Source organism: Psammomys obesus, unplaced genomic scaffold, assembly GCF_907164565.1.
Source record: "Psammomys obesus unplaced genomic scaffold, mPsaObe1.curated_primary_1811, whole genome shotgun sequence".
Lineage (NCBI taxonomy): Eukaryota > Metazoa > Chordata > Mammalia > Rodentia > Muridae > Psammomys > Psammomys obesus.
In genome coordinates this window covers 7,564,010-7,588,837 of record NW_026588752.1, presented here as the reverse complement: position 1 = coordinate 7,588,837, position 24,828 = coordinate 7,564,010, and the positions used below count along the sequence as shown (strand labels likewise).

Here is a 24,828-nt window from a genome sequence, read left to right as displayed (position 1 = left end):
CCAGCCCAGTTGCTTCAAGTTTGAGGCTAGCTTGTGTCCTGTAGTAAACACAGGGTAGCTAGGACTACACTGTAAGACTCTTAAACAAACACACACAACAAAAAGGATGGAGATTGGAGGCTCAGCTTCTGGAGTGGCCCTGAATCCAGGACATTCAGTCCCACAAGAGACCAACAGAGTAAGTTGAGGACTTTTGTTTTATTTCAATCTCTAAAGCGGAACTCAGCTTCCCGAGTGCTAGGCAAGTGATCTCACCGGCTTTAGGGCTCGTTTCTGGTTCATAAAATAGGACCTCGGTTTCTGATTCTCTGTTTCTCTGTTTCTCTCTCATTCTCTCTCTCTCTCTCTCTCACACACACACACACACGTTATCTGCTGGGGGTGCACCACCTCCTCAGACATCTTTCATTAACTCATTTCCCTGTGGGCTCTGGCTCCATGCAGATGTCAGGCCTCTGGGTCCCCAAGCTCCTATTTTGCGAATTGTTTCATCATCATCATTAGTTAGTATTTACCATGTGCTTCCCCTGTGTATGTCCCCAAGCTAGATTCTGAGAACTGGAGGGTTTACAGACGTCAGGGAGGGGAAAGGAGGACACAGAGGCCAGCCAGGGACACTGGGAGAAATCGGCTGGGCCTCAGCTGCTGTGACACTGTGCCCTGGTGTGGTGTTCCATTCCCTGAACTTTCCTGGCTGTCTTGGGTACTCATAGACCTCTTTTGCCCACAGGTACCATTTTGCCACTTAGTTGGGGGGAAGCAGCCATTTTTTTTTCTACTGCCCATGTGGCGCTCATGGAGGCTTGCCCGTAGTCCTGTCTTCTCTCTTGACTATGCCAGTTCCACCATCTGTAAGGATGTGCTGTGTGCTGCTGTGACAGATGGCCACAACTGGGTGCTTAGAACAATGAAAACTTATTTTCACGGCTCTGGAGACCAAAAGTCTGGCATCCATGTCTGTGTGGTGCGTCTCACCCTCCTCAGAATGCAGGGAAAATTTTTTCCTGTCTCTTCTTGTAGGTGTTGCCAGGCCTGTGCGCACATGCTTCTAGTCTTTGTTTTTCACGTGACCCTCTTACCTCTGTATCTCTGAACCTCTTTTGCTGAAGTCTTGTCACTACACACCTCAAGACCTTTGATGGCCTCATCCATTGTGGGAACAGATGTTGGGGCTGGATAGCTTCCCTCAACTTGGCATTAGCCAGAGTCACCTTGGAAAGTGAGATCCTCAGTTGAAGAATTGCCTCCATCAGAGTGGCCTGTGGGCATATCTGTGGAAGTATATTATTATTGTTATGATGATGATGATGATGATGATGATGATGATGTTTTTTGAGACAGGATTTCTCTTTGTAACAGAGCCCCAGCAGTCCTGGAACTCGCTCTGTAGACCAGGCTAGCCTCAAACTCACAGAGATCTACCTGCCTGGGCTTCCCGAGGGCTAGGACTAAAGGTGTGCGCCACCACAGCCTGGAGGTATTTCTTTATTAATGACTGATGTAGAAGGGCCCAGCCCATTGAGGACGGTTCTACACTCCCTCGACCCTGGGCATGTGGTCCTGGGTTATATAAGGAAGCCGGCTGAGCAAGCCTTGGAAAAAGCCAGCAAGCAGCGTTCTTCCATGACCCCTGCTTCAGGTTCTGCTTCCACACTCTGCCTGGAGCTCTTGCTCTGGCTCCCTAGGTGATGGACTCTAACATGTACAATACAATAAACTCTTTGCTTCTGTCACGGTGTTTCATCACAGCTACAGAAAAGCAAGCTAGAACCAATGGGAAACTGGTGGGAACCTCTGAGGTCCAGGAGCGGCCAGAGTCAGTGTGATCAGGTGTGACATGACCCTGGTGTGGGGGCAGGTGATATACCCACAGGTAATCTCAGATGGCTGAGAAAGGATGGCTGTGAGGTCACGTTGAACTACATAGGAGACTTGGTCTCGTATATGTATATACATATATGTATACGTATATATATATTTTTTGGTTGGATATTAGCTCAGTTGATAGTGTTTGCCTCACCAGGCACAAAACCTGGGGTTCAATGCCTGGTACTGCATAAGTCAGACACTTGGAAGGGGGAGGCTGGAAGATCAGAATTTCAAAGTCACTATCAGCTGCATAGCAAGATTGAGGCCAGACCGGGCATAATGAGTGAGACCCTGCCCCAAAATAGATGATAGGATAGGTAGGTAGATAAATACATAGGTAGATGGATGGATGGATGGATGATATAGAATTATTGTGGGTAGAGTGTTGCCCGGAGGGAGAAACAATGTGTGGAGGAAAGTGCGCCTGTTTCAAGCCTGTGTTCCTCAACGCTCCCTCCCATGCTGTGTTGGACGACACTGTGCTACAAAATTCAGAAAGAAAAAAGTGGAGTTCGCCCCTTCAGGCTGCAGTTGTCTGTGTTTTCCAGCTCCCAAAAGATACACAGGTGTACGTTGCCACCCTGAGGGCTTGCACAGGGGCGGGAGGGAGGCTGTGCCCATGGAGGGTCCTCAATCACAGTCTCACTCCCACCAGTTAGGAGCATCATCCAGTTTGGCGCCCAAGAGCTGTCAGGCAAATTGCTGGGCGGGGTGGAGGACAGCACATTCCACCTGTGTCAAAGGCTGGACAGGGTCAGGCCAGACCAAGTTCAGGACAGGTGGTGTGGTCGGTCAGCCTCGTGCCCTACATAAAGTGAAGCTCCTCTCACCTGATCGCCCTCCATAGTCTTTGTGAGCTGGCGCTATTTTGGTTTATTTGTGGTGTGTGTGTGTGTTTGTGTGTGTGTGGCTGATGTGATTGGGGTCTTGAATGTTCTTTCAGAGTCCACATGCTAAAGATTTGGCTCCAGGGAGCTTTCAGAGGCGCCTTCAGGGACTGTTGTCCAGTCAGCACTGATAGGGTATATGGGGGTGTTGGTTGCTGGGCAAGCTCTAGAGTAGGATCTGCCCCCCCTTTTTTTTCTGCTTCCCAGATGCCTGAAGGTGACAGGGCCAAGCAAAACCGCCAACACTCCCAACACCTCTCTCTCTCCTTCTCCTCTTTCTCTCTTCCTCCTTCCCTCCCTCCATTTCTCCTTCTTTCTCTTTGAGACAAGGTTTTGTATAGCTGACACTAGCCTCAAACTCACTGTAGCCGAGGCTAGCTTTGAACTTGTGATACTTTCTGCCTTTACCTCCTGAATGCTGAGATTACAGACAGGCACCATCACCCAGTTACACAGTCTTAGGGACTGAAGGCAGGGTTCCATGCGTCTAACCACTGAGCCCCAGCCCCAGCCTTTTTCTCTACCTCTTAAGTGTGTGTGTGTGTGTGTGTGTGTGTGTGTGTGTGTGTGTGTGTCCTTGGCGGCCAGAAGATGGATTCAGATCCTTGGAGCTGGAGTACAGGAAGTTGTGAGCAGAACTCTGGTCCCCTGAGAGAGCAGCATACTCCTTTAACCACTGAGCCATCCCTCCAGTCCCCTTTTTTCCTTCCTTCCTTCCTTCCTTCCTTCCTTCCTTCCTTCCTTCCTTCCTTTCCTTTTCTTTTTTTGTGATTACCTCATGATTTTGTGATTTTGTTACAGCGATAAAGCTGATTGTTACAGTGGTCAACAGAGGTCTCTCCAGCACTCAGTCAGTTGGGGATGAATCAGCCTTAGGCCCCCGATGGTTATGAAGTCACGAATCTTGTCTGAGTGGATATGAGGCCAAGGTGTTTCTTCCTACCCCTTCCTTATAACTTGAAGTGTAGGTACTTCCCCATGGGAAGGTCCCACTGGGGTGCTGGGCTCCTTATGAAAGCTGGGTCCCAAGTTGGAAAGATGGCTCAGAGGTTAAGAGCACTGGCTGTTCTTCCTGAGGACCCAGGTTCAATTCCAGCACCCACATGGCAGCTTACAACTGTCTATAACTCCAGCTCCAGGGTATCCGACACCCTTGAATAGACATACATGCGGTTGAAATACCAATGAACATACAATGTTAATAAATAAGTTTTTCTTTTAATGGGCTGGTGAGATGGCTCAACAGTTAAGAACACTGCCTGCTCTTCCCGAAGTCCTGAGTTCAATTACCAGAAACCACATGGTGGCTCACAACCACCTAGAAACCGATCTGATGCCCTCTTCTGGCATGTTGGTGTACATGCAGACAGAGCACTCCTACAATAAAAAGGAAAATACTTAAATAAATTTTTAAAAAGTGGGAAGAAAGAAAGAAAGACAGACATGCAGGCCCCCCACCACAAGGGTGTAGTATATTGTGGGCTTGGGTGGCATGTCTAACAAGATAGAGATAAAGCAGCATTTTGTAGCAAGATTTTTGCAGTGGTGCTGGTGACATTGACCCCCATTGCCTGGGATCCTTTTGCTGAAGCCCTGTCTACCCCATCCACGCCCCGTGTCAAGCAAGTTTCGGTGATGGAGGCTGAACGGAGGAGTTTGATTTGTTGGAAGCAGCGACTGCTGGGCATCATTAGTGGCATAATCAACACACGGCTCTGTGCTTGTGGGGCCGCTACATCTTGTCAACAGGTGGGATCCCAGCAACGGCCCCTCAGGAGCCCGCACGCGCTGCAATTAGAGGCTAATGAGAGGCCTGAGTGGCTGCTCAGGCAGAGAGGTACTGTCACTGTGATTTCTGTGCCCTGGCCTCAAGCCTCCCGCCAGCTGGGGTGTCTGCTTAGGTGACTAGGGCCAGCGTGTTATTCGTGCTCAAGGCTCCTCTGTTGTTCTTATTTTTACATTTATTTATGCCTATTTAAAAATGTATGTTTATTTGTTTGTTTTTGTTTGTTTTTCAAGATTGCCCCAACTTAACATTATGAGACAAAGAACCTCCAAAGATGCAGCTGAGCTTTTGTGTTGGCAATCTACTCCTGGCTTGGAGCCTGCCCTTAAGGTGGTTTGTTTCCCTGTGAGACTCCTTGGAGAAAAGCCATTTTTTATTTTCAAGGGGCTGTCAGTTGGAGATAGCTTCTGGAGTAGGGGTGGGGACGTACGACCACTTCTTTCAGCTCTCTTACCGCATCTACTGCAGGCCTGTAAGGCCCCTGTGCATGCTGCCACCGTCTCTGAGAGTTCGGATTATTCAATTTTTAAAATTACTTAGATTCATCAGGGCACGGTGGCACATGCCTGTAATCCCAGCACTCGGGGAGGCAGGGGCAGGTGGATCTCTGTGAGTTCGAGGTCAGTCTGGTCTGCAAAGTGAGTCCAGGTTAGTCAGGGCTACGCAGAGAAACCCTGTCTCGAAAAACAAAAAACAAAAAATTACTTATGTTCATTTATTTATCGTGTAGATGTTTCTATGCAAACACCTGCATATGCCTGCAGTACACATGTGGAGGTCAGAGGAATCAGGAGTCTGATTTCTCCTTTCACGATGTGGGTCCTGGGGGCTAACCTCAGGCTCTTAGGCTTGGCAGGAAGCCTTTACCCGCCAGACCATTTCACTGTGTGTGTGTGTGTGTGTGTGTGTGTGTGTGTCTGTCTGTCTGTCTGTCTGTCTGTCTGTCTCATGCGCACACTCACGAACTCGAGAAGAACAACTTGGAGTCTCTTCTTTCCTTCTGTGTGGTTCCAGAGATTATACTCTGGTGGTCAGGCCTGACTATCTCATTTGCCCCTTGTTTTGGTTTTGTAACCCAGGTTATCATAGAATTCACTCTGTAGCCCAGGCTGACCTTGAACTCATGGCCCCTGCCTCAGCCCCCCTGAGTGCTGGGATTACAGGTACACACCACCATATTCAGGCCTCCTGGGGTTCTTGAGCAGGGCCCATGGTGATGATTGCACACAGGCCGGGTGTGGTGGTGCACGCCTTTAATCCCAGCACCCAGGAGGCAAAGGCAGGTGGATCTGGCTGGCGGATCTCTGTGAGTTTGAGGCCAGCCTGGTCTACAGAGTGAGTCCAGGACAGCCAGGGCTCTGTTACACAGAGAAACCCTGTCTCGAAAAACAAAACAGAACAACAACAAAAAATAGTGGCACACAGATGGTGTATTTCCTGGATGACGCTCTGTGAACGCTGTAGGAAGCTGGGGGGTGCAGCTCATCCTATGCAGAACTGAGAGGGGAGAGAGTGCTCAGGTTGCTCTCGTCGCCGTTTCTTCCTCTGCACACACTGAGCAGGCCGTTTGTGGCACCGGGAAGGGCACAGGGCCACCTCCAGTGCCCACGGCACTGGAGACGAGGCAGCACTGACGGAACTGCTGGGACAGTGGCCACCACCTTCTCCTCTGACCTGTGCAGCAGGCAGGAGGCCCTGAAGCGGTGCCAGCCCCACCTGCTACCAAGCGGCTCCTCCCCACTCCCCTGTCCCTGATGCATATGGCCTAGAACCTGGGCACTACAGAGAGTGCAGCAGTAGCCTCCGAGGGCATAAGCAAGCCAAAGGAGAGCGCCTCCACACTGTCCCCTCATGTATCTCCCCTCGTCTGGACACCCCGTGCCCTTGTCTGGATTGTCACAGGTAGTATGGGCTCTTCGTTCACCCCTTAACCTCTTAAGTTTCCCTTTCCTGACACTCACTGTCCCGGTGTTATCAGGGTAGAATGGGATTGCTAACCACATTGGTGGAATTTCAACCTACAGTTTCTGCTGGGGCTTTCTGTTCTTTCTTTGTTTCTCTCTTTTTCATTCCTGAGCTTTACAGACCCGCACCCACCCGGTACTGTGTTTTGAACCCAGGATCTTGCTGGTTCCATCGTCCGTTCTTTGCCTCTTAATGTCTGATACCTTGCCTCTTCTTTTTTGAATATGGACTGAGTATTTATTTAGTGTGTGTTTGTGTATGTGTGTGAATGTATCTTATGTACTTGCACATGCTTGGGGAGGCCAGAAGATGGTGTGGGATCTTCTGGAGCCGGAGTTCCAGGTGGTTGTGAGCCATCTGATGTGGGTGCTGGGAACTGAAAGCAGATCCTCTGGAAGAGCATCGAGCGCCCTTAGCCACTGAGCTCCAGGCTCAGTGTTTTTTGTTGTTTTGTTTTGAGCCAGGGGTTCTCTGTGTAGCCTTGGCTGTCCTGGACTCACTTTATGGACCAGGCTGGCCTCAAACACACAGAGATCCGCCTGGTGTGCTTTTTGTTGTGGTAAAATATATGCAGCGTAAACCCAACTGTTTTGATCATTTTTCGGAGCGCTGTTCGGTAGTGTTAAGTACTTTCGTTTGGTCATGTGACCACCCTACCATCTGTTTCCAGAAAATTGTCATTATCCCACACAGAAACTCTGGACCCAGACCACAGCAACCCCCCGTCACGCTCCAGCCTCTAGTGACTTCTTCAGGGTTTTTGTCTCTGGCCTGTCCATTTTATTTAACTAGGATCACGTGATGAGTGTGCCTCTTCGACTGGAGAATTTCCCTGAGCACAACGTTTCCAAAGCCAACTACGCTGAAGCAGGTATAAGAATGTCAGTCCCCCTGAGGGCTCAGTGTGCTGCTGTTAAGTACACCCACAGTAATGGCTCTCAGACTGTCTCCAGTTCCACTGATACGTATATATGTGTATACAGGCTTTTCAAGACAGGGTTTCTCTGTGTAGCCTTGGTTGTCCTGGAACTCGTGCTGTAGAGTAGGCTGGCCTCAAACTCAGAGATCTGCCTGCTTCTGCCTAGGATTAAAGGCATGCACCACTACATCTGGCCACGGCATGGTTTTTAATGTCCACATACATGTTTACCACTGAATAATATTTTTATTTTATTTTATTTATTTATTTTTTTTTTTGTTACAGGGCCTCTCAGTGTAGCCATGGCTGTCCTGTAACTCCCTCTGTAGACTAGTCTGGCCTTGAACTCAGAGATCCACTTGTTTCTGTTTCTTTGAGTTGCTGGGATTAAAGGCATGCACCATCCCACCTGGCTTGAGTAATATTTTAAAGCTTTGCTTTAAATTATGCTCTGTGCATGCAGAGGCCAGGGCGGTTAGATCACCTGGAGTTTGTGTTACAGGTGGTTGTGAGCCACAGGACATGGATGCTGAGAACTGGACTCAGGTCCTCTGCAGGAGCAGTATGTGCTCCCAAACGCTGAGCCGTCCCTCCAGCCCCCTGAATACATATCCTGAAAACATTTTCATTTATTTATTTATTTCATATGGATGTGTGTTTTGCTCGCATGTGTATCTTGTGGGTGCCAGGTGGACACAGAGGTCAGAAGAGGGTATTGGATCCCCTGAAACTGGAGTTACAGATGCTTGTGAGCCACTATGTGGGTGCTGGGAATTGAACCCGGGTCCTCTGCAAGAGCAGCCAGTGCACTTAACTGCTGAGCCATCTCTCCAGGCCGAGGACCTGAGTTCATGTAAAAGTCAGATGCAATGTGTGAGTCTGTAACTCCAGTTGAACAGGAGGAAGTTTATGGGCCAACTGGTCTGGCATACGGAGCTGAAAAACAACAAAGAGACCCTGATTCAAAGATGGTAGAAGGTGAAGACCTACACCTGAGGTTGTTTTCTGATGAGTGCAGCTGTTTATGGGGCCAGGGCAGCGTTTCAATACCCGTCTACAGTGCACATGGCCAGCCCAGAGAGTGGCCGGTCCCCTCCATCGCTGATCATTCCTTGTGTTGAGAGTAGTTACAGGCTTCTCTGGATGTTTTCAATGTAGAGTTAAACTGTTGTCAATCATAGTCACTCAGGGTGCAATAGACCCTTCCAAGTCATCGCTCTGCTACCCTCTCCTCTAGCCCTCCCCTCTCTGCTCTCTCCCCCAGGCTCTTCCTAGTCATACTGCTTTAGCTGTAGCAAACAACTTGTATTTGTTGAGATGAAATCTAACCCCCCTTTCCTCCTTCCTCCTTCCTCCTTCCTCCTTTCCCTCCCCCAGGTTGGTCTTAAACTCCAGGGCTCAAATAATCTTCCTGCCTCAGTCTCCCAAGTAGCTGTGATTATAAGTACATGGCATCAACTTCCATCTAACAACTTAAATTTTTTTAGGTTATTATTTTTATTATGTTTATGTGTCTGTGTGTGTGTGGGGTCATGTACACATGAGTGTGGGTGCTCGTGAAGCCAGAGACACTGGATCCCCTGCAGCTGGAGTTACGGGAGGTTGTGAGCCTTCAAATGTGGGTGCTAGGAGCCAAAGTAGGCTCCTCTAGAAGAGCAGTGTGACTCTCAGCTAATGAGCCACCTCTCCAGCCCTCTAACAACTTCTTTTTCCTTCCTTCCTTCCTTCCTTCCTTCCTTCCTTCCTTCCTTCCTTCCTTCCTTCCGTTTTACTGAGACAGGGTTTCTCTGTGTAGCTTTGGCTGTCCTGGAACTTGTTCTGTAGACCAGGGTGGCCTCGAACTCACCAGATCCCATTAGAGACCTGTGCCACCATGCTCCAGCTCCTCTGACAGCTTCCTACAGGTGTGGTTGTTCACTTATTTTCACGTGATGGAAGCTAGGACCACACTTTCGCTAGGTAAATGTTCTACCGCTGAGCCTCACTCCTAACCCGAGCAGGATTTAATGACACAGACTTCACACGTAGGAAAATTCACCAACTATCACTTCAAAGAGGATGTGTCTCATTGCCATTCAGTGAGAAATGCCACGTTTCCTAGGTGACTTTTTTGAGGCAATATAGTACACTGTAGCCTAGGCTAGCCTAGAGCTCACAGCAACCCTATTACTTTAGCCATCCTAGCACTGAGATTACAGTCCTGTGATAACTTCTTTGATCTTTGGATCACTAAACTAAAATGTTGAATTTTATATATATATATATATTTAAACTGGGTTACTGATTTCTTTCTTTCTTTCTTTTTTTTTTGTTTGTTTGTTTTTCAAGACAGTTTCTTTGTGTGCTCTGGCTGGCCCGGAACCCACTCTGTAGACCAGGCTGGCCTCAGATTCAGAGAAATCCATCTACCCCTGCCTCCTGAGTGCTGATGAAAGGGTTAGACTAACTTTGTAACCTGTATGTCTTCTAAAGCCTATAGTTTTGAGTTTTAGGTTCAGGTTAAGCTAAAGCCTCTTAGTACCTTTCCAGCGAATGGAAAAATGTGACCCTATCTGTGAGGACCAAAAAAAAAAAAAGGGCAAGCAAGCAATGACCTTCACTCAGCAAAAAGAAGGACCAGACCCTTGTCTTTGAGATAATGTTTCTTAGCAACGAACCCAGACATCTTCTGAGTAGCTTTTGACCTCCAGCCAAAAGTCTGCAGCCCCAATCTTCAAGGATGAGCTAACCACCCCACCTTCAATTGCAGCTGCATACACACTTGGCAGGACTGGCCAAGCTTGAGCACCTAAGACTAACCAATTATCTTACTTTATAGCTTCCTCATCCAATCCTAAATTGCCAAAACTGCAACTTCAATTTTCACACAATTTTTCTTTTAAAAACCTAAAGGCCTTTGTCTCCCGGTGCCACTCTTTGCTGACCAGCAGGGGTGACCCCATTGCGCAATGGTTAATAAACCTCTTGCTTTTGCAATGAGTCGTGGTCTGGGGGAGTTTCTGGGAAGGGCGCGATCTTGAACTCCTGAGCGGTGAGACCCCAGGTCTTACACTGAGATTAAAGGTGTGTGCCACCACCACCCGCCTTAAATTTGAGACATATGTAGAGTTCCCCATCTGGTCTGTGTTGGTGAGCCCATGTGTGTGCTGAACTAAAAGCAATGGGTTCTGCTTTGGTCAGCAGCGTCCTTTTGTACCTGCTGTTTACCACGTCTTTGTTTGTGACAAGGTCTCCTTATGTAGCCCAGGCCGGCCCCAGATGCCCAGTCCTCCTGTTTCCTGCTTCCTGGGTCCAGAGATTACAGAAGTGGACTGCCGCACATGGCCTTCTTTTACCTCTCAGTCCCTGTCTTTAGCCTAAACCCTGTCTCTTACTGACAGTGCACAGGTAAGCCTCACCACCTCCTGATAGTCCTGCCAGTTAATGTCTGCGTTAAAGATTTTTTTTTTTTTTTTTGTACCTTTTGAGACAGTATCTTGTTACGTGGCCAAGGCTGGCCTCCAACTTGTGATTCTTCTGCTTCAGCTTCTTGATTGATATATAGATTTTGGTTTTTTAGTTTTTGGTGGTGAGGACCCAGCCCGAATGTGCATGAGTGTTTGCCTGTAGGTATCTTTGCTGTACATTGTGTGTGCCTGGTGTTAGCAGGGTGCAGAAAAGGGCCTTGGGTTCCTTAGACCTGGGGGTGTGGATAGCTGTAAGCAGTCATGTAAATGCTTGGATCTGAACCCAAGTCCTCCGCAAGAACAGCAAGTGCTCTTAACCACACAGCCATCACTTCAGCCCCTGTCCCCCTGCTTCTAAGTTTTTAAAAAGTTAAAAAATCAAAGAGGATGATATTGGTGATGCATGGAAACTGTCCCTGAATCTAGTTTAATTGGCACACAGTTGTGTCACTGGCAAGGTTCCATGACTGTGCTCCTATCACCGCGGGATGGAGCTGAAAGGATGGGCTCACTGTTTGTCTTGGCTGCCTGATGCCCACTGCAGATCACGGGAGCAGCAGAAACAGCAGCATGCCGAGGCCACAGGCTCCCGCCGTGGCGTCTATGTTATCTCGTTACCAGGGCTCACTGTCTGTGAAGGAGAAGCTGGCTTTTTGGTGGACGGGGGCTGGTGCTGTCCGTCAGAAGTGAATGCTTGCACAGCATTCAACAAGCCCCAGGGTCCACCTGCATCGACACAAAACAAACAGAAATCAGATGACGAAGCACTGTGTTTAGGGTGTAATGACACGACAGCTGCGATCATCACAGGAAATGTTCCCGCTCTGCCGGAAGCCAGTCGGAAAAATTAGAAAGTTTAAGAATAGAACACGTTATCATAGCGGAATATCTTCACAAAAATAAAAATTAAAAAAAGAAGATGAGGCTACAACCCAGTGACATTCATCTGTAAGTCAAGCAAGAAAAGTTAAGATTGCAACACTTGAGGAGGTAAATCCAGAAGACAGAGTTTTGTTTATGAATATTCTGAGGGAATATTAACTACATAGTAAGCTGAATATTCTCCCTCGGCTGTTCTGAGGGAGAAAGATGGTGGGCCCAAGTTCAACAGTTGATTATAGGGGGCTAGGAAGCTGACTTGGGGAAGGATCTTGCAAGTACATGCCCCAGAATCCATGTAATGCCAGCACTAGGGAGGGAGAGACAGCCAACTGAAGCAGTGAGCCCCAGGCAGTGAAAAAAAAAAAAAAAACCTGCCTAAAAATAAAATAAAATAAAAAAGTTGGGCAGGCAAGATGGCTCAGCAGGTAAAGGAATATGCCATCAAGCCTGATGACCTGAATTCTGTCCTTGGGAATCTCATGGTCAAAGGTGAAAACAATCACAGAGTTGTCTTCTCCCACACATGTACTATAGGCACACACACACACACACACACACACACACACACAGAGTAATTTTTAAAAATCATCCAGACTAGCCAGAGCTACTAGTGTATCCTGTCTCAAAACAAACAAGACAAAACCAAAACCAAAGATGGGTATGGTAGCAAAAGCCTTTGATCTCTCAGAGGCAGATGGATCTTTGTGACTTGGAGGCCAGCCTGGGTCTACAAAATGAGTTCCAGGACAGCCAGAGAAACCCTGTCTCAAAAAACAAACAAACAAAACCAAAAAACAACAAAACAATGCCCCACCACCAAAAACAAAAACAAAGAAACAGTCAACCAACCAACCAGATTAAAAAAAAAAAAAAAAAAGAAAACAAAGCAAGGTGGGTGGTTGTCTTCTGGTTCCCACATAGCTAAACATACACGTAATAACACAGAACTCTGGAGGCTGTGGTATGAAGGCCTCAAGTTCAAAGCTAGGCTGGCTACATAATCAGACCCTGTTTCCACAAGCAACAAAGAAACAAACACAAGGTAAATGGAAGCAAGAAATTTTGAATGATTTTCCTTGGCTCCTAGGACTCCACCGAAGTTCCTGGACCAGGCAGCCCATTTACTGGAGGAGTCCTTGTCTCTAGGCTGAGTTGGGAGGTGAAAGGGAAAGAGCCTCTTGGTAGGGTCTGAAGAGTGACGGGGTGTGGGAAGGGATTCAGAGGAACCTGAGCGGGTGGGTCCGCTGCTGTGGCTACTGCCTTCAGCTGTGGAGAGACAGAGGGGGCTGATCTACCAAACTGGGAACTGGGAAGTGTTTTTTTCAGGGTGCCCTTTTGTTTCTCACTGTGGTTTTCCAGCGAGTTCCCTGTGAGAAGTGTTCTGGGCGCCTCTGCGTTGTTGAAGTCAACTGTGCGTTTCTGCCTTCACCAGTTCTGGTATCTTTTGTCAGAAGTAGATACTGAATAAACGCCTGACTTGCCCTCCCAGGGAGCAGGTCAGAGGCTTCACAATGGACCAGGTGTGCTCAGGTCCTGCCACCAGGGGCCGGGGAATCGCCAAACAGGAAGGAGTGGTGTTATCCAATACTGAATGGCCTTGGGTATCAACAACTTCAACATCAATGTTTCTTTTCTTTCTCAGTTTACTATGTAGTTAAACACATGGCAATTCTCCTGCCTCCCACTTCCTGGTGCTAGGATTACAAGTGCGAACCACCACACCCAGCTTACAATGATCTTCAGCAAATTTAACGTAGGATCACAAGGGAAAGCTGTACGACTATGAGAAGCATGCACTGTGCTGTGAAAATTCCTTCTCTAGGGAGATGTAAACAATGTTCACTCCTTCCTGATAAGGTCCCAACCAAGAACCAAAGTGGCACCCTTTCTTCCTTCCTTCCTTTCTTCCTTCCTTCCTTCCTTCCTTCCTTCCTTCCTTCCTTCCTTCCTTCCTTCCTTCCTTCCTTTCTTTCTTTCTTTCTTTCTTTCTCTTCTTTCTTTTCTTTCTTTCTCTCTTCTTTCTTTCTCTCTCTTTCTTTCTTTCCTTTCTTTCTCTCTTTCTCTCTCTTTCTTTCTTCTTCCCCTTCTTTTCTCCCTCCCTTCCTTTTTTTCCTTCCTCCCTCCATCCCTCTCTTCCTCTTTCTTCACCTCCGACCCCACCCCCATCCCCTCCTCCACATGCACAGACAGGGTTTCTCTGTGTAGCCTTGACTACCCTGGAACTAGCTCTGTAGACCAGGCTGGTCTCGAACTCAGAGATCCATCTGCCTCTGCCTCCCAGGTGCTTTATTAAGCTTTCTTAAAGAGTATGGATGAATGGAGCTCCTGTCCCCTCCGGGTCATTCTATCTCTCCCTTCTTTCATAAGATTCCCTGTACTTTGCCCAAAGTTTCGCTATGAGTCTCAGCATCTGCTTTAATATGCTGCTGGGTAGAGTCTTTTAGAGGCCCTCTGTGGTTTCCTGTTTTCTGTCCTGTTCCCTGTTTTCTCCCTCTTCCGATGTCTATCCCATTTGCCTTTCTGAATGAAGATTGAGCATCTTGCCCAGGGTCCTCCTTCTTGCTTAGCTTCTTTAGGTGTGCAGATTTTAGCATGATTATCCTATATCATATGTCTAATATCCACTTATAAGTGAGTATATACCATGTGTATCTTTCTGTTTCTGGGATACCTCACTCAGGATGATCTTTTCTAGCTCCCACCATTTGCCTGCAAATTTCATGATTTTCTTGTTTTTAATTGCTAGAGCAACAGAAACAAAAAAAATCTGGGCCCAGGGGTCTTTTCTAAGACTGATCCCTAGAACCCCTGCACAGATGTAGCCCATACCAGGTCAGTCTCCAAGTGGGTTCCTAGTAAGGGGAACAGGAGCTGTCTCTGACATGAACTCAGAGGCTGGCTCTTTGATCACCTCCCCCTGAAGGTAGAGCAGGCTTACCAGGCCACAGAGGAAGACAGTCCTGATGAGAACTGATAGACTAGGGTCCCTACCAGTGGACTGGGGGAGGGGTATGGGAGGAGAAGAGGGAGGGGAACGTGGGAGGGGGCTACAGCTGGAATACAAAGTGAATAAATTGTAATGAATAAAAAATAAGTTAAAAAAAAGTATGGATGAGAGATTAGGGTAGGAGTGTGGGTGGTCCTAGAGCAGCTGCAGCGGAAAGCCTACAACCAGCATGGCTCACAGCTCCTTCACGGCCACAGAGACGGGACACCCCACCTCCGTGTTAACCTTCCACAACCCATAGCACTCTGTGCAGTTAGGGCACAATCGCAGAGAAGCGGAGGGGCACGTCTCGCACTTTCCTGAAGGTCAACAGTACATACGCCCGATGATGACTGCTTCTTGCAAGCAGGCGCAGTTCATTTGATGACGACGGCGGAGGTCCTATGCCTTGGAGGTGTTCTACAGCATCATGGGAGATGTACCGTGGAAGCGTGTACGGCGGCCATTTGTACCGTGGGATCACGAGCCTTGGAAGCATGAACTGTGGAGGCATCTGCTGTGGTCGCCATCACTTCAGTAACTCACCCTGCTGGAATTACGAAGCACGTGCTTTATGTCCATCCGGTGTAGTCAGGGTTAAAACAAGCGGTGACTTCCGTTCTAGTGCACAGGTGTGACAGGCGTTTCATTTAGGCTAAAACTTGTTCCTCAAAGCAAAGCCAAAAGGGTGTATTCACATTTCAAAGCCCGTTCACTAACATGAACCTAGGAGAAATGTGCTCCAGTGAAGAAGCCTGTAACCCCCCCCCCTCACAGATCAGTAAGAACAAATGGAGCATTTTGATGAGAAGAATTAATAACTTTGTTATCATCACCTTTATTTACTGTGCATATGTGTGCCACCTAACCTTCTGGAATCAGGTCTCTTTCTCATCCTGTGATCCTGGGGATTGAGCTCTGGTCATCGGTTTGGTGACAGATGCTCTTACCTGAGGAGTCATCTCTCTGGCCTAAGCAACAATAACTTGGGTTTCTCTGGCTGTCCTGGAACTTGCTCTGTAGACCAGGCTGGCCTCGAACTCAGAGGTCCTCCTGCTTCTGCCTCCTGAGTGCTGGGATTAAAGGCGTGCTCCACCACTGCTGGCCAAGCAAGAATAACTTTGACATCAGGGAACACGGGTAATCCCAGCACTTAAGAGGTAGAGGCAGGAGAATCAAGTTCAAGGTCATCTCTGGCTCTCCATCTAACTTGAGGCCAGTCTGGGCTACCTGAGGTGCTGCCTCAAAAAAGAAGAACAAGGAGTCAGGTGTGGTCGAGTCCACCTTTAGTCCCAGCAGAGGCAGGTGAATCTGTGTGAGTTTGAAGCCAGCCTGGTCTATAGATCCAGGCCAGCCAGGTCTGTGTCAGACCCAGTCTCAAAAAACAAGCAAGGTGGCTCAGCAGGTAAAGATTTGATGGCTGGCAACTTGAGTGTGCCCCCTGGGCCTCACATGGTAGAAAGAGAGAACTGACTCCCCAATGTGACTATAATTTTGGAAAACCAAAGAAAAATAAAACAACCAATATAATAATTAGTATATTTTGAATTGTATCAATACAAAGTGCGGACATTGTTCCCCGCCTTATTACACACGCTTGTCTGGCATTTTTCAGCTGTTACGTCTCTGTTGATTTTGTAAATTGACTCTTCTACCTGGCAGCCTTGTTGAGTTCTGGGCAGATTAGGGTTGGGTAGAATAGAAAAACCCATTCATGGAAAAGGGTCAGAGGTGGGAGCTGGGTAAACTCAGTTCTGCAAATAGAAGGTTTTTGTAGGTAGGCTTTTGTTTGTGTGTGTGTGCATGTGTGTGTGTGTGCTGGGGACGCAGGGCCTCCTGAAGCATGCTGTACCACTGGGCCACAATCTAGTTCTTTGTGTAGGTATTAAAAGCTGGGACAGACTCCATTCCGGGTATTGGAAGTGTTGGAGGGGAACTGGGACCTTTTACTTTCAAGGTCACTCCATTAAGTGGGGACCAAGGGCGGAGAAGGATACCATGGCATTCATGGTGGCTCTGTTACTAAATACCAACCAGGGCTAGGTGCGTTGAGTCCAGTCATCTCAGCACTGTGGAGCCAGTGGCTCTGACCCAGCCTTGGGTTTGCGTTTTGAAACCCCTCACCTGCTCACTGCTGGGCTACAGTGGTGTCCACAGCATGGCTTAAATCTGAAAGCATCTAGAAGGCGATATGGCCTGGCTGTATTCAGCACCCTGCTCCTAGAGATGAGTGGGGTGTCCTGCTGGGAGGTCCTTCTCTGTCTTGCCCTGTAGCTCTGGCATGTGATAGCTGTGTTCCCCCTCCCCCCCGGAAAATAGGACAGCAAGAAGGAAGCCCAGTCTGGTTCTCCCCTAAGGTGAAGGCTGAGAGCAGTCCTCTTCCCCCACGTGATTCAGGCCTGGCCCAAGGCCGTGTGCAGCCCTGTACAGGATCCTCACCCACACATTCCCAGGGCATGAGAAGCTTCACTCCCAGATGCCTGGGCCGGGACTCATTTGTTCCAGGGACAGCTAGAGAGGCTGTACCATCGGTCCACACCTACTTCCTAGAAGAGGAAACGGAGTCAGAGAAGACCAGCTCAATAGTGTTTTCATGAGTAGGGCCTGCCACTGGGGACTTGGGGACCTGGGGGCTTTGGTGGGTGCTAGGCCTCCACACTCAGACAAACTGAGCTATAGGCAGAGATAAGGACTCCACCATCTCCCACCCGGTCAGCCGCTTTCCCCTTGCTGGACACAGACCATCGGCATTTACCAGGAATGCAGACTGGCCCACACCCTGTTGCCCCAGCACGCCACACCACGCTCTGCCTGGCTCCGTTACAGCCCTTGGAGACCTGGACAAGGGGCCTCTCTCTCTATTTTCCTTCCCCACCCACGGCCTGTAAGTCTCGAGCCTACAACGGTGCTGTGTCGACTGCACATTCACGGCAAGAACCAAAGCTGCCCTCAGCCGGGTGGCCCTGTGTTGAAGACCCACGCCTGGCTTTTTATCCCAACCCTCACCCAAGCCTGATCGTTGCAAGGAATGTGGTCTGACTTCATTTCCTGTCACTCAGGGCCAACCCTAGACTGGGCTGGAGGGAGGCTGTGATTTTGTATTGCGACCCCTCCCCTGTCCAGCTGGGGTTTGCTGGAAGGAGGACGGCCATCGCCCTGCCATAGACTCAGCCACTTCACCTCACACTCCATTCTGAGGAACTTGTGGTCTGCTCAGAACCACCTGGGGAATGCGGGGCCATCGCCTGCAACAGGGGAAAGCCAGAGTCAGCTCTCTCATGCCTAGGTCCCATCTTAGAGCCCTGCACAAGACCCAAAGCGTGGCCTGGCATACAGTTGGTGCTCGGCAGACATGCAGGTGACAAGTGAGAAATGGGTGCCTACAGACGCCGATCCTCATGTCCAATAAGGAGAGGGATTCACCTGAATGACTCTCCTGTGTTCCCCCACCCCTGGGACGCCACGACACCATGCCAGTGGAACCACTGTGGGTATTCGTTTCACACTGAGATGTGTCTTTGGCCCGAGCTGAATGGGCACCACGTATACAGAATCTTGGATTCTATGTGACTATAAGACAGTGGCCCCCATTTGTGTCTCTTAGGATGTGGGTGTGAAAGATGCAGATTCCAGGGCCCACAGCTGCCTGTAGAGGCAGGGCCCACTAGAATGATAGGCAGGTCCTGACTCACACAGGGCTGGACTGCAGCTACAGTGTCCTGGGTTGAGGGGAGTCACTGAAACATGTTTCTTGCCTGGGCTCACCCACCCTACATAGCGTCTTCTGGTCCACAAAGCCTGTTCTACCTGCTCTGGGACTTCTCAGAACAGGAGCCTCCTGGCCTGTGGGGTCCAGGGTTCTCCAGACATTCCCTGCTGCTGGGCTGGCCAGACAACTCAAACATTTGAGCATGAGAAACCCACATTCTGAGCAATGGGCAGCCTAGAGAGGCCTGAGGCAAAGTCAGCTGGAATACAGCTCCACTCATGTTTAGGGAGACAGTTCTCCAAGGAACAGTTCCTGCCCACCCCATCCATAGAGCTCCTGAACCCCACCCCACAGGAGACACATGGATCCTCTGGTGCCCACTTCTCCACCTGCCGTTCTGACCATGTCAGCACTTGAAAAGAGCTCAGAGAAACCATGTCACCCCAAGGGACATTGCCTCCCCGATACAGCATTGTCAGCCTGATGGGGCCCCGTGTTTGTGCATATACTGGATACCTTTAGCCCTGTGCCCCAGGGGAAAGAGTGGCCCAACACAGCCCCAGCCTGCACCACTCAGCATACCTGATACAAACAGAGAACCAGTGACAGCCTGAGCGGAAGACAGCCCTGCCTCCTTGTACTATTCTTTCTGAGCTTCCCTGCCCTGGAGGACGGAGGATGGGCTCAGCTCTGGTGGGCTGGGCCTCCTAGCCGAGGTGCCTGGCTGACTCAGACTCAATGCTCCTCCCTAAAAAAGGGGCTGGTTTTCCCAGGGGTGGGCAATCGGTCAGTGTAGAGAGTCTGCCTGGTAGACACTACTTCAGGTGCCCCCAGAAGTTGGACAGGTGCTTTCCCAGGCCCAAAGGTCCATCACCGACCCCAGACAGTGGTGTGGGGTGAGGACTGAGGGCTAGGACAGGTGTGGGCATCAGAGCCGTTTTTTTTTGTTTTTTTTTTTTTTTTTCCACAGACCATGGCCTTGCCAACATCTCCACCCCAGGGGTCCTGTGGAAGCCCCATCTGCCACTTTCTACTGCTCTTCCTTAGTCTTGGTGAGTATGGGGTGAGCTGATCACCAGGGAGGGGTAAGGAAGCCCAGGGCTTTCATGGGTTGGGACCTTGGAAGAGGCTCTCGTGCCCTTTGCTTTCTGCTTGGACCATTTCTAGGTTGCCTGAGAACAATGAAAGACCTGGAAAGGCCAGGCTATATGACGCAGTGGGGAGCAGGGGCCTTAACTCTCTCTACATCCAGTGGAGTATGCAGAGAGCTGGGGCCAGAGAGCGCCCATTTCTGCCCCGGCCTCTCTTCCAGCTTTGTGTCCTTTGCCCCTCCAGGGTGGACGCCACTTCTGCAGACCCAGGCTACAAACACCAGCCAGGTGAGGTCCCCTGGGGAAAACAAAAGGATTTTCTAGTCTAGCCTTGCAGCCATGTTTTCTCTACTTTACACACGGATACATACCATCTCTTAGCACTAGTTTTCAAAGATGGCTGTTGACTAGAGTGTTCCTGAACCCAGAGAGCAGCAGAATCCTGGCTGCAGCTGGGCCCTGAAAGGAGCTGAGTTGGAAAGCAGGGCCACACCTGGGTGTTAGGTCACAGGCCCCAGAAATATTTAGACTCAGGCAGTACCTGACCCTTGAAACAGTTGAGACCAAGCTCTGAGGGAAAGAAGCACCTATCTGCTTGGGGAAATGTCAGCCAGCCCTTGTTCCCTAGGTCCATGCTGTACTGACCGACATCCCTGACTTTGCCAGGTGGGTTCAGCAGCTTTTGGCGTACAGCACCCCAAAAGGGATGAGCAAGCAGGTGCCAGATATCCAGGTTCCCAAAATTTCATGCTTTAATGGCATCTGTGTCCTGTCTGATCTCTCTACTCGCCTCCCTCCCAACCTGGACGACTCAGTAAGGTTAGGGAAGGACTGTGTTCCAGGGCATAAGTGCCTTGCCTTCCAGGTGGTCATTTGTTCCAGGGAGGGCCACCTGAACTCCAGGGTCATGAAGGGAGGGTGCTCCAGGCAGGGAAGCACTTCTAGAGGGGCAGTGTCGGGTTCAGACGCCCAGCCCTGTCCCCAGTTTCCCCACAGGCCTCTTTCTTGGCCTCACGTGTGATGAGGTATCTGGCCTGAGCACGGAGCATGCCCAGGGGCTGGCTACGGCGGTCAGACAGAAGAACATCACACTCCGAGTGAATCAGGTCAGTCCCCACCTATAGCCCTTGGGTGTTAGGAAGGGGACACACCATGGCAGAGAAGTTGGTGACTAGTTTCTATGATACCATTGCTCACCTTCACAACAACTCAGGACCTGGTCCTGACTGGTGGCTTCCCTCCGAGCTCCTCTTGCTGTCTAAGCTGACCGCTAGGTGTGCATATGAATGCCACCCCCACCCCCCCTCGGGCCTGCTACCTTTCCTTAAGTCTGAGATGACCTGGCTGTCCTTCTCCTAGAGACCTTGCATCATCTTTCAAGGCTCTGTCCTCAAAACATGGTCAGCGGTGGCATGACTAAGGACAGGGAGAGGGAGGCCAGCCTGACTAGCCTATATGGACTTCAAGATCAAGGCAGACCTGTCCCTGGCTCTCCACGCAGAGGGATGTTCATGCCACAGGCTGTGCGAAAAGAGCCAGGGTACAGCGTGTGGCATGTAGGGTGGAATAGAGCTAGGGTGCCCCAGTCCATCCTTGAGGGCTGTGGCCTAGAACATTCTGAGCCACGTGTCCTGGTCTCCTGGCAGCTGCGCTGTCTGGCACGTCGTCTTCCTAAGCACCTCACCAATAAGGAACTGGACACCCTCCCACCGGACCTGCTGCTCTTCCTCAAGTAGGCCTCAAGCTGGGAACTTGGTCTCAGCCCTCACCCCTTGCCTAGCCATAGTCTACGATGTGCAGTGTGACTGGGTGGCTTTGCTATGAGGCGCTCGGTGGAATGTCTGTGTGCGTGCCCACGTGTGCTTGTGTGTGTGTGTGCTTGTGTGTGTGTGTGTGTGTGTGTGTGTGTGTGTGTGTGTGGTGTGTAACCAGCATACCTGCTTCTCCACAGCCCAGTCATGTTTCTGGGACGACAGGCCTGTGCCCACTTCTTCTCCCTCATCTCGAAAGCCAATGTGGATCTGCTCCCACGAAGATCTCTGGAGCGCCAGAGGCTGCTACAGGAAGCTCTGAAATGCCAGGTCTGGAATGGCACCATCTGGTAGGGGTGGAGACAGAGCAGGAAGGGGGCCTGGTTGTTTCCCTAAGGTGCTGAGGCTGCCTGGCTGTGTGTGCAGGGCGTGCGTGGATTTCAAGTGAGCGAGGCAGATGTGCAGGCTCTCGGAGACCTGGCCTGTGACCTGCCTGGGAAATTTGTGGCCAGATCTGCGATATCCCTGCTTCCCTGGCTGGCACGGTGCCGTGGACCTCTGAGCCAGGGCCAGGAAGAAGCAGTCAGGGAGGCCCTGAGGAGCGGAAGAGCCCCGTATGGGTGAGTAGGAGTGGCTTAGCATAGAGGTGACTCTATGTGAGGACAGCCATAGCCAGCCTGGGTTTCCTAGGGCTGGGTCTCCCCAGCTGTATCCTGTCAGGTCTTGTTCCCCAGGAGGCTGCACTTCTTGACCTCTCAGCACAGGACTTGTCTGACCCAGTTACTGTTTTCCTGGCCTCTGTCTGGGGCCAAATTCTGTGTCCCTGAGCTGAGCCCCTGTTTCTTCTGGACAGCCCCCCATCGAAGTGGTCAGTCTCCACCCTGGATGCTCTGCAGGGCCTGCTGGTGGTGTTGGATGAGTCCCTCATCCACAGTATCCCCAAGGTATCCCTGCTACCCAGCATAGTATCCCTGCTTCCCAGCCTGGCTTTGAAGCTGCTGGGCTTTGGGACTCAACCTACCATGCTCCACCCTCAGGATGTCATAGCTGAATGGCTGCAACGCATCTCCAGGGACCCTGTCTGGCTGGGGCCTAAGCTGACTGACATGCACCCAAGGTTCCGGCGGGACACACGGGGTGAGCCCAGAGCCATGTCTCTTGGGTAGCAGACTGAGATAGGACAGTAGGGATAAGGGGTCTAGCATTGTAGAGCTTCGTTTGCGCCGACCAGTGGCCATTCCTGGCTCCTCAGCTTGGTCGCTCATAACTTCAGAGGGTGAATAGAATTGCACCATTTTGTCACTGAGTAAACTGAGGCCATTGTGTCATGGTAGGTGTGGGAGGAGGGAGAGTTGAGAGGAGCACACCGCCTCTGACTCTTGCCTACCCTTGCAGAGCAAGCCTGCCCTCCAGGGCGGGAGCCCAAAAAGGTGGATGAAGACCTCATCTTCTACCAGGATTGGGAGCTGCATGCCTGTGTAAATGGCAGCATGCTGGCCAGCCAGATGGATCTTGTGAATGAGCTTCCCTTCACCTACGAGCAGCTCGGCATCTTCAAGCACATACTGGACAAGGTACTTCCTAATGGGCTCCCATCCGTCTGCTGTAACCAGGACGGTGGCACCAGGAGTTGCTCTGGCTCTCATGGTCCCTTCTTCTATAGACCTACCCACAAGGCTACCCTGAGTCCCTGATCCAGCAGCTGGGCCGCTTCTTCCAATACGTTAGCCCTGAGGACATCCACAAGTGGAATGTGACCTCACCAGACACAGTGAAAACTCTGCTCACAGTTAGCAAAGGACAAAATATGGATGATCAGGTAACATCTACCCCAGGGTACATGTGGCATGATGGGGGAGGGGGAAATGCATCTTTTCCTGCTCCGAGATACCTCAGTGGCTTCTTCCTACAGGTGATTGCCCTGATTGCCCGCTACCTCCGGGGAGGAGGCCAGCTGGACCAGGACATAGTAAACGCCTTGAATGACATCCCTTTAACCTTCCTATGTGACATCAGCCCCCAGGATCTGCACTCTACCCCCACCAGTGTTATACGGTGAGTGCTGGTGTGCTCTGCGGGGCCGAATGGATACTCAGAGCTTCCTAATCACTGCCATGGCCTACGATGTCCCCCAGGATGGTTGGGCCTCAAGACCTGGACAAATGCAGCCAGAGGCACCTGGACGTCCTCTTTCAGAAGGCCTCCTTAGCCTTCCAGAACTCGAGCAGGCCGGAATACTTTGAGAACATCAGGACATTCCTGGGTAAGTTGAGGCACACACGAGGGGTGGACACAACAGCGGCACTACAGCCCCCACAGTCCTGTGCCAAGTCCCACCCTCCCCCTGCCCCACCCAGGGTGTCCTATACACATGTGGGATCTGACACCGATGACTTTGGCTTCCCACCCCTTCTGACTCCGGTATTCCAGATGGTTGCTGAGCATAGAAGGACCTGGGCACTCCCCAGGGAGAAGGCAATCTCTGAGAAATTGAGTGTGCTATATTGAGGGTGAGGCTGCATTGTGCTGGGAGTTTTCAAACTGGGGCCCTGACACCTGCAGGGGGGGCCTCCACGAAGGACCTTCGGGCCCTCATCCAGCAGAACATGGGCATGGACTTAGCCACGTTCAAGAAGCTGCAGGTGGATGCGGTGATGGTAAGTGGAGGTGGGAACTCGGGAGGGAGGGGCTGAAGATGGGCACTACAGGAAGTGGCCAGGCTGTATGAGGAGAAGGGCTTGGGAGGGCTTGGGAGTGCGTGGGGGTCCTTACGTGGAATGGAGGGTCTTTTTATAGAGACTCATGAGGGAGACCTCGTGTGAAGCAGGGATATAGGAGGGACAGAGACAGGATTTCATGAGGAGGGGTTGGAGCTTATGAGGGGGAGTTTGGACAGGCTCTGCAGGAAGATGCGCGGCCTCATGTAGGGCCCTTTGTATAGAGGGGTTGAGGTATTGTGGGCTGCAGTTTACTGCTCCCTCCAACCTTCTGGGGGGGATGCCTAGAGACCCTGATGCCTCTCCCATGCTCTGGCAGGGGCTGACTGTGGCTGAGGTCCACAAACTTCTAGGGCCACACATCGTGGACCTGAAGGCAGAGGAGGATAAAAGCCCTGTCCGGGAATGGCTCTCCCGGCAGCAGCAGAAAGACCTGGACAGCCTAGGCTTGGGACTTCAGGGTGGCATCCCCAATGGCTACCTGGTCCTGGACCTCAGTGTCCGAGGTAAGCTGGGTTGCCCATGGGCAGAGCTGGGGGAGGGAGTAGGGAGTTAGAGTTGCTCTCTCTCCTTGCAGAGGCCTTCTCCAGTGGAGCCTCACTCCTTGGACCAGGATTTGTATTTGCATGGATTGCAGCTCCGCTCCTGGCTTTGGGTCTGAGCTGAGACCACCACCCCTAAGGCTCCTGGCCCCAGCCCTACTTTGGGGCCCCATCTTGACCAGGAGCAAGTCCAGGGGGTCATTGCCAAAGCTTGAGGACTCTTGAACCCAATAAACAGTGGTGTGTGCCCCTTAAGATGTCCTGTAGTGTTTCCAAGA

At 50.6% G+C, this 24,828-nt stretch overlaps 1 protein-coding gene across 4 annotated transcripts; it reads left to right on the top strand.

Annotated features, from left to right (window-relative positions):
• The first annotated feature begins 118 nt into the window (after nt 1-118).
• Nucleotides 119-24,805, top strand: LOC129674565 (mesothelin-like). Of its 4 annotated transcripts, none has more exons than XM_055604635.1 (17): nt 119-178; nt 19,420-19,501; nt 19,785-19,828; nt 20,169-20,206; nt 20,526-20,646; nt 21,187-21,272; nt 21,492-21,621; nt 21,718-21,911; nt 22,145-22,235; nt 22,329-22,428; nt 22,687-22,865; nt 22,955-23,110; nt 23,204-23,346; nt 23,427-23,554; nt 23,854-23,948; nt 24,328-24,514; nt 24,586-24,805. In XM_055604635.1, exons 2-17 carry the CDS (start codon nt 19,423-19,425, stop codon nt 24,672-24,674), a joined length of 1,860 nt encoding a protein of 619 aa, XP_055460610.1. In that variant the 5' UTR covers nt 119-178; nt 19,420-19,422; the 3' UTR covers nt 24,675-24,805. The 4 variants fall into 4 exon arrangements, with proteins under 4 accessions (XP_055460610.1, XP_055460608.1, XP_055460609.1 ...); XM_055604633.1 differs by lacking the exon at nt 119-178 and adding an exon at nt 19,259-19,314; XM_055604634.1 differs by lacking the exon at nt 119-178 and adding an exon at nt 19,264-19,294.
• The last annotated feature ends 23 nt before the right edge of the window (nt 24,806-24,828 follow it).

What these genes read in the sequence shown, in the direction of transcription:
- LOC129674565 (XM_055604635.1), top strand. Translation starts at nt 19,423, where the DNA reads ATGGCCTTGCCAACATCTCCACCCCAGGGGTCCTGTGGAAGCCCCATC. An exon ending in AGGCTACAAACACCAGCCAG is followed by an intron (nt 19,829 to 20,168) that starts GTGAGGTCCCCT and finishes CTTGTTCCCTAG; the next exon opens with GTCCATGCTGTACTGACCGA. An exon ending in GACATCCCTGACTTTGCCAG is followed by an intron (nt 20,207 to 20,525) that starts GTGGGTTCAGCA and finishes CCCTGTCCCCAG; the next exon opens with TTTCCCCACAGGCCTCTTTC.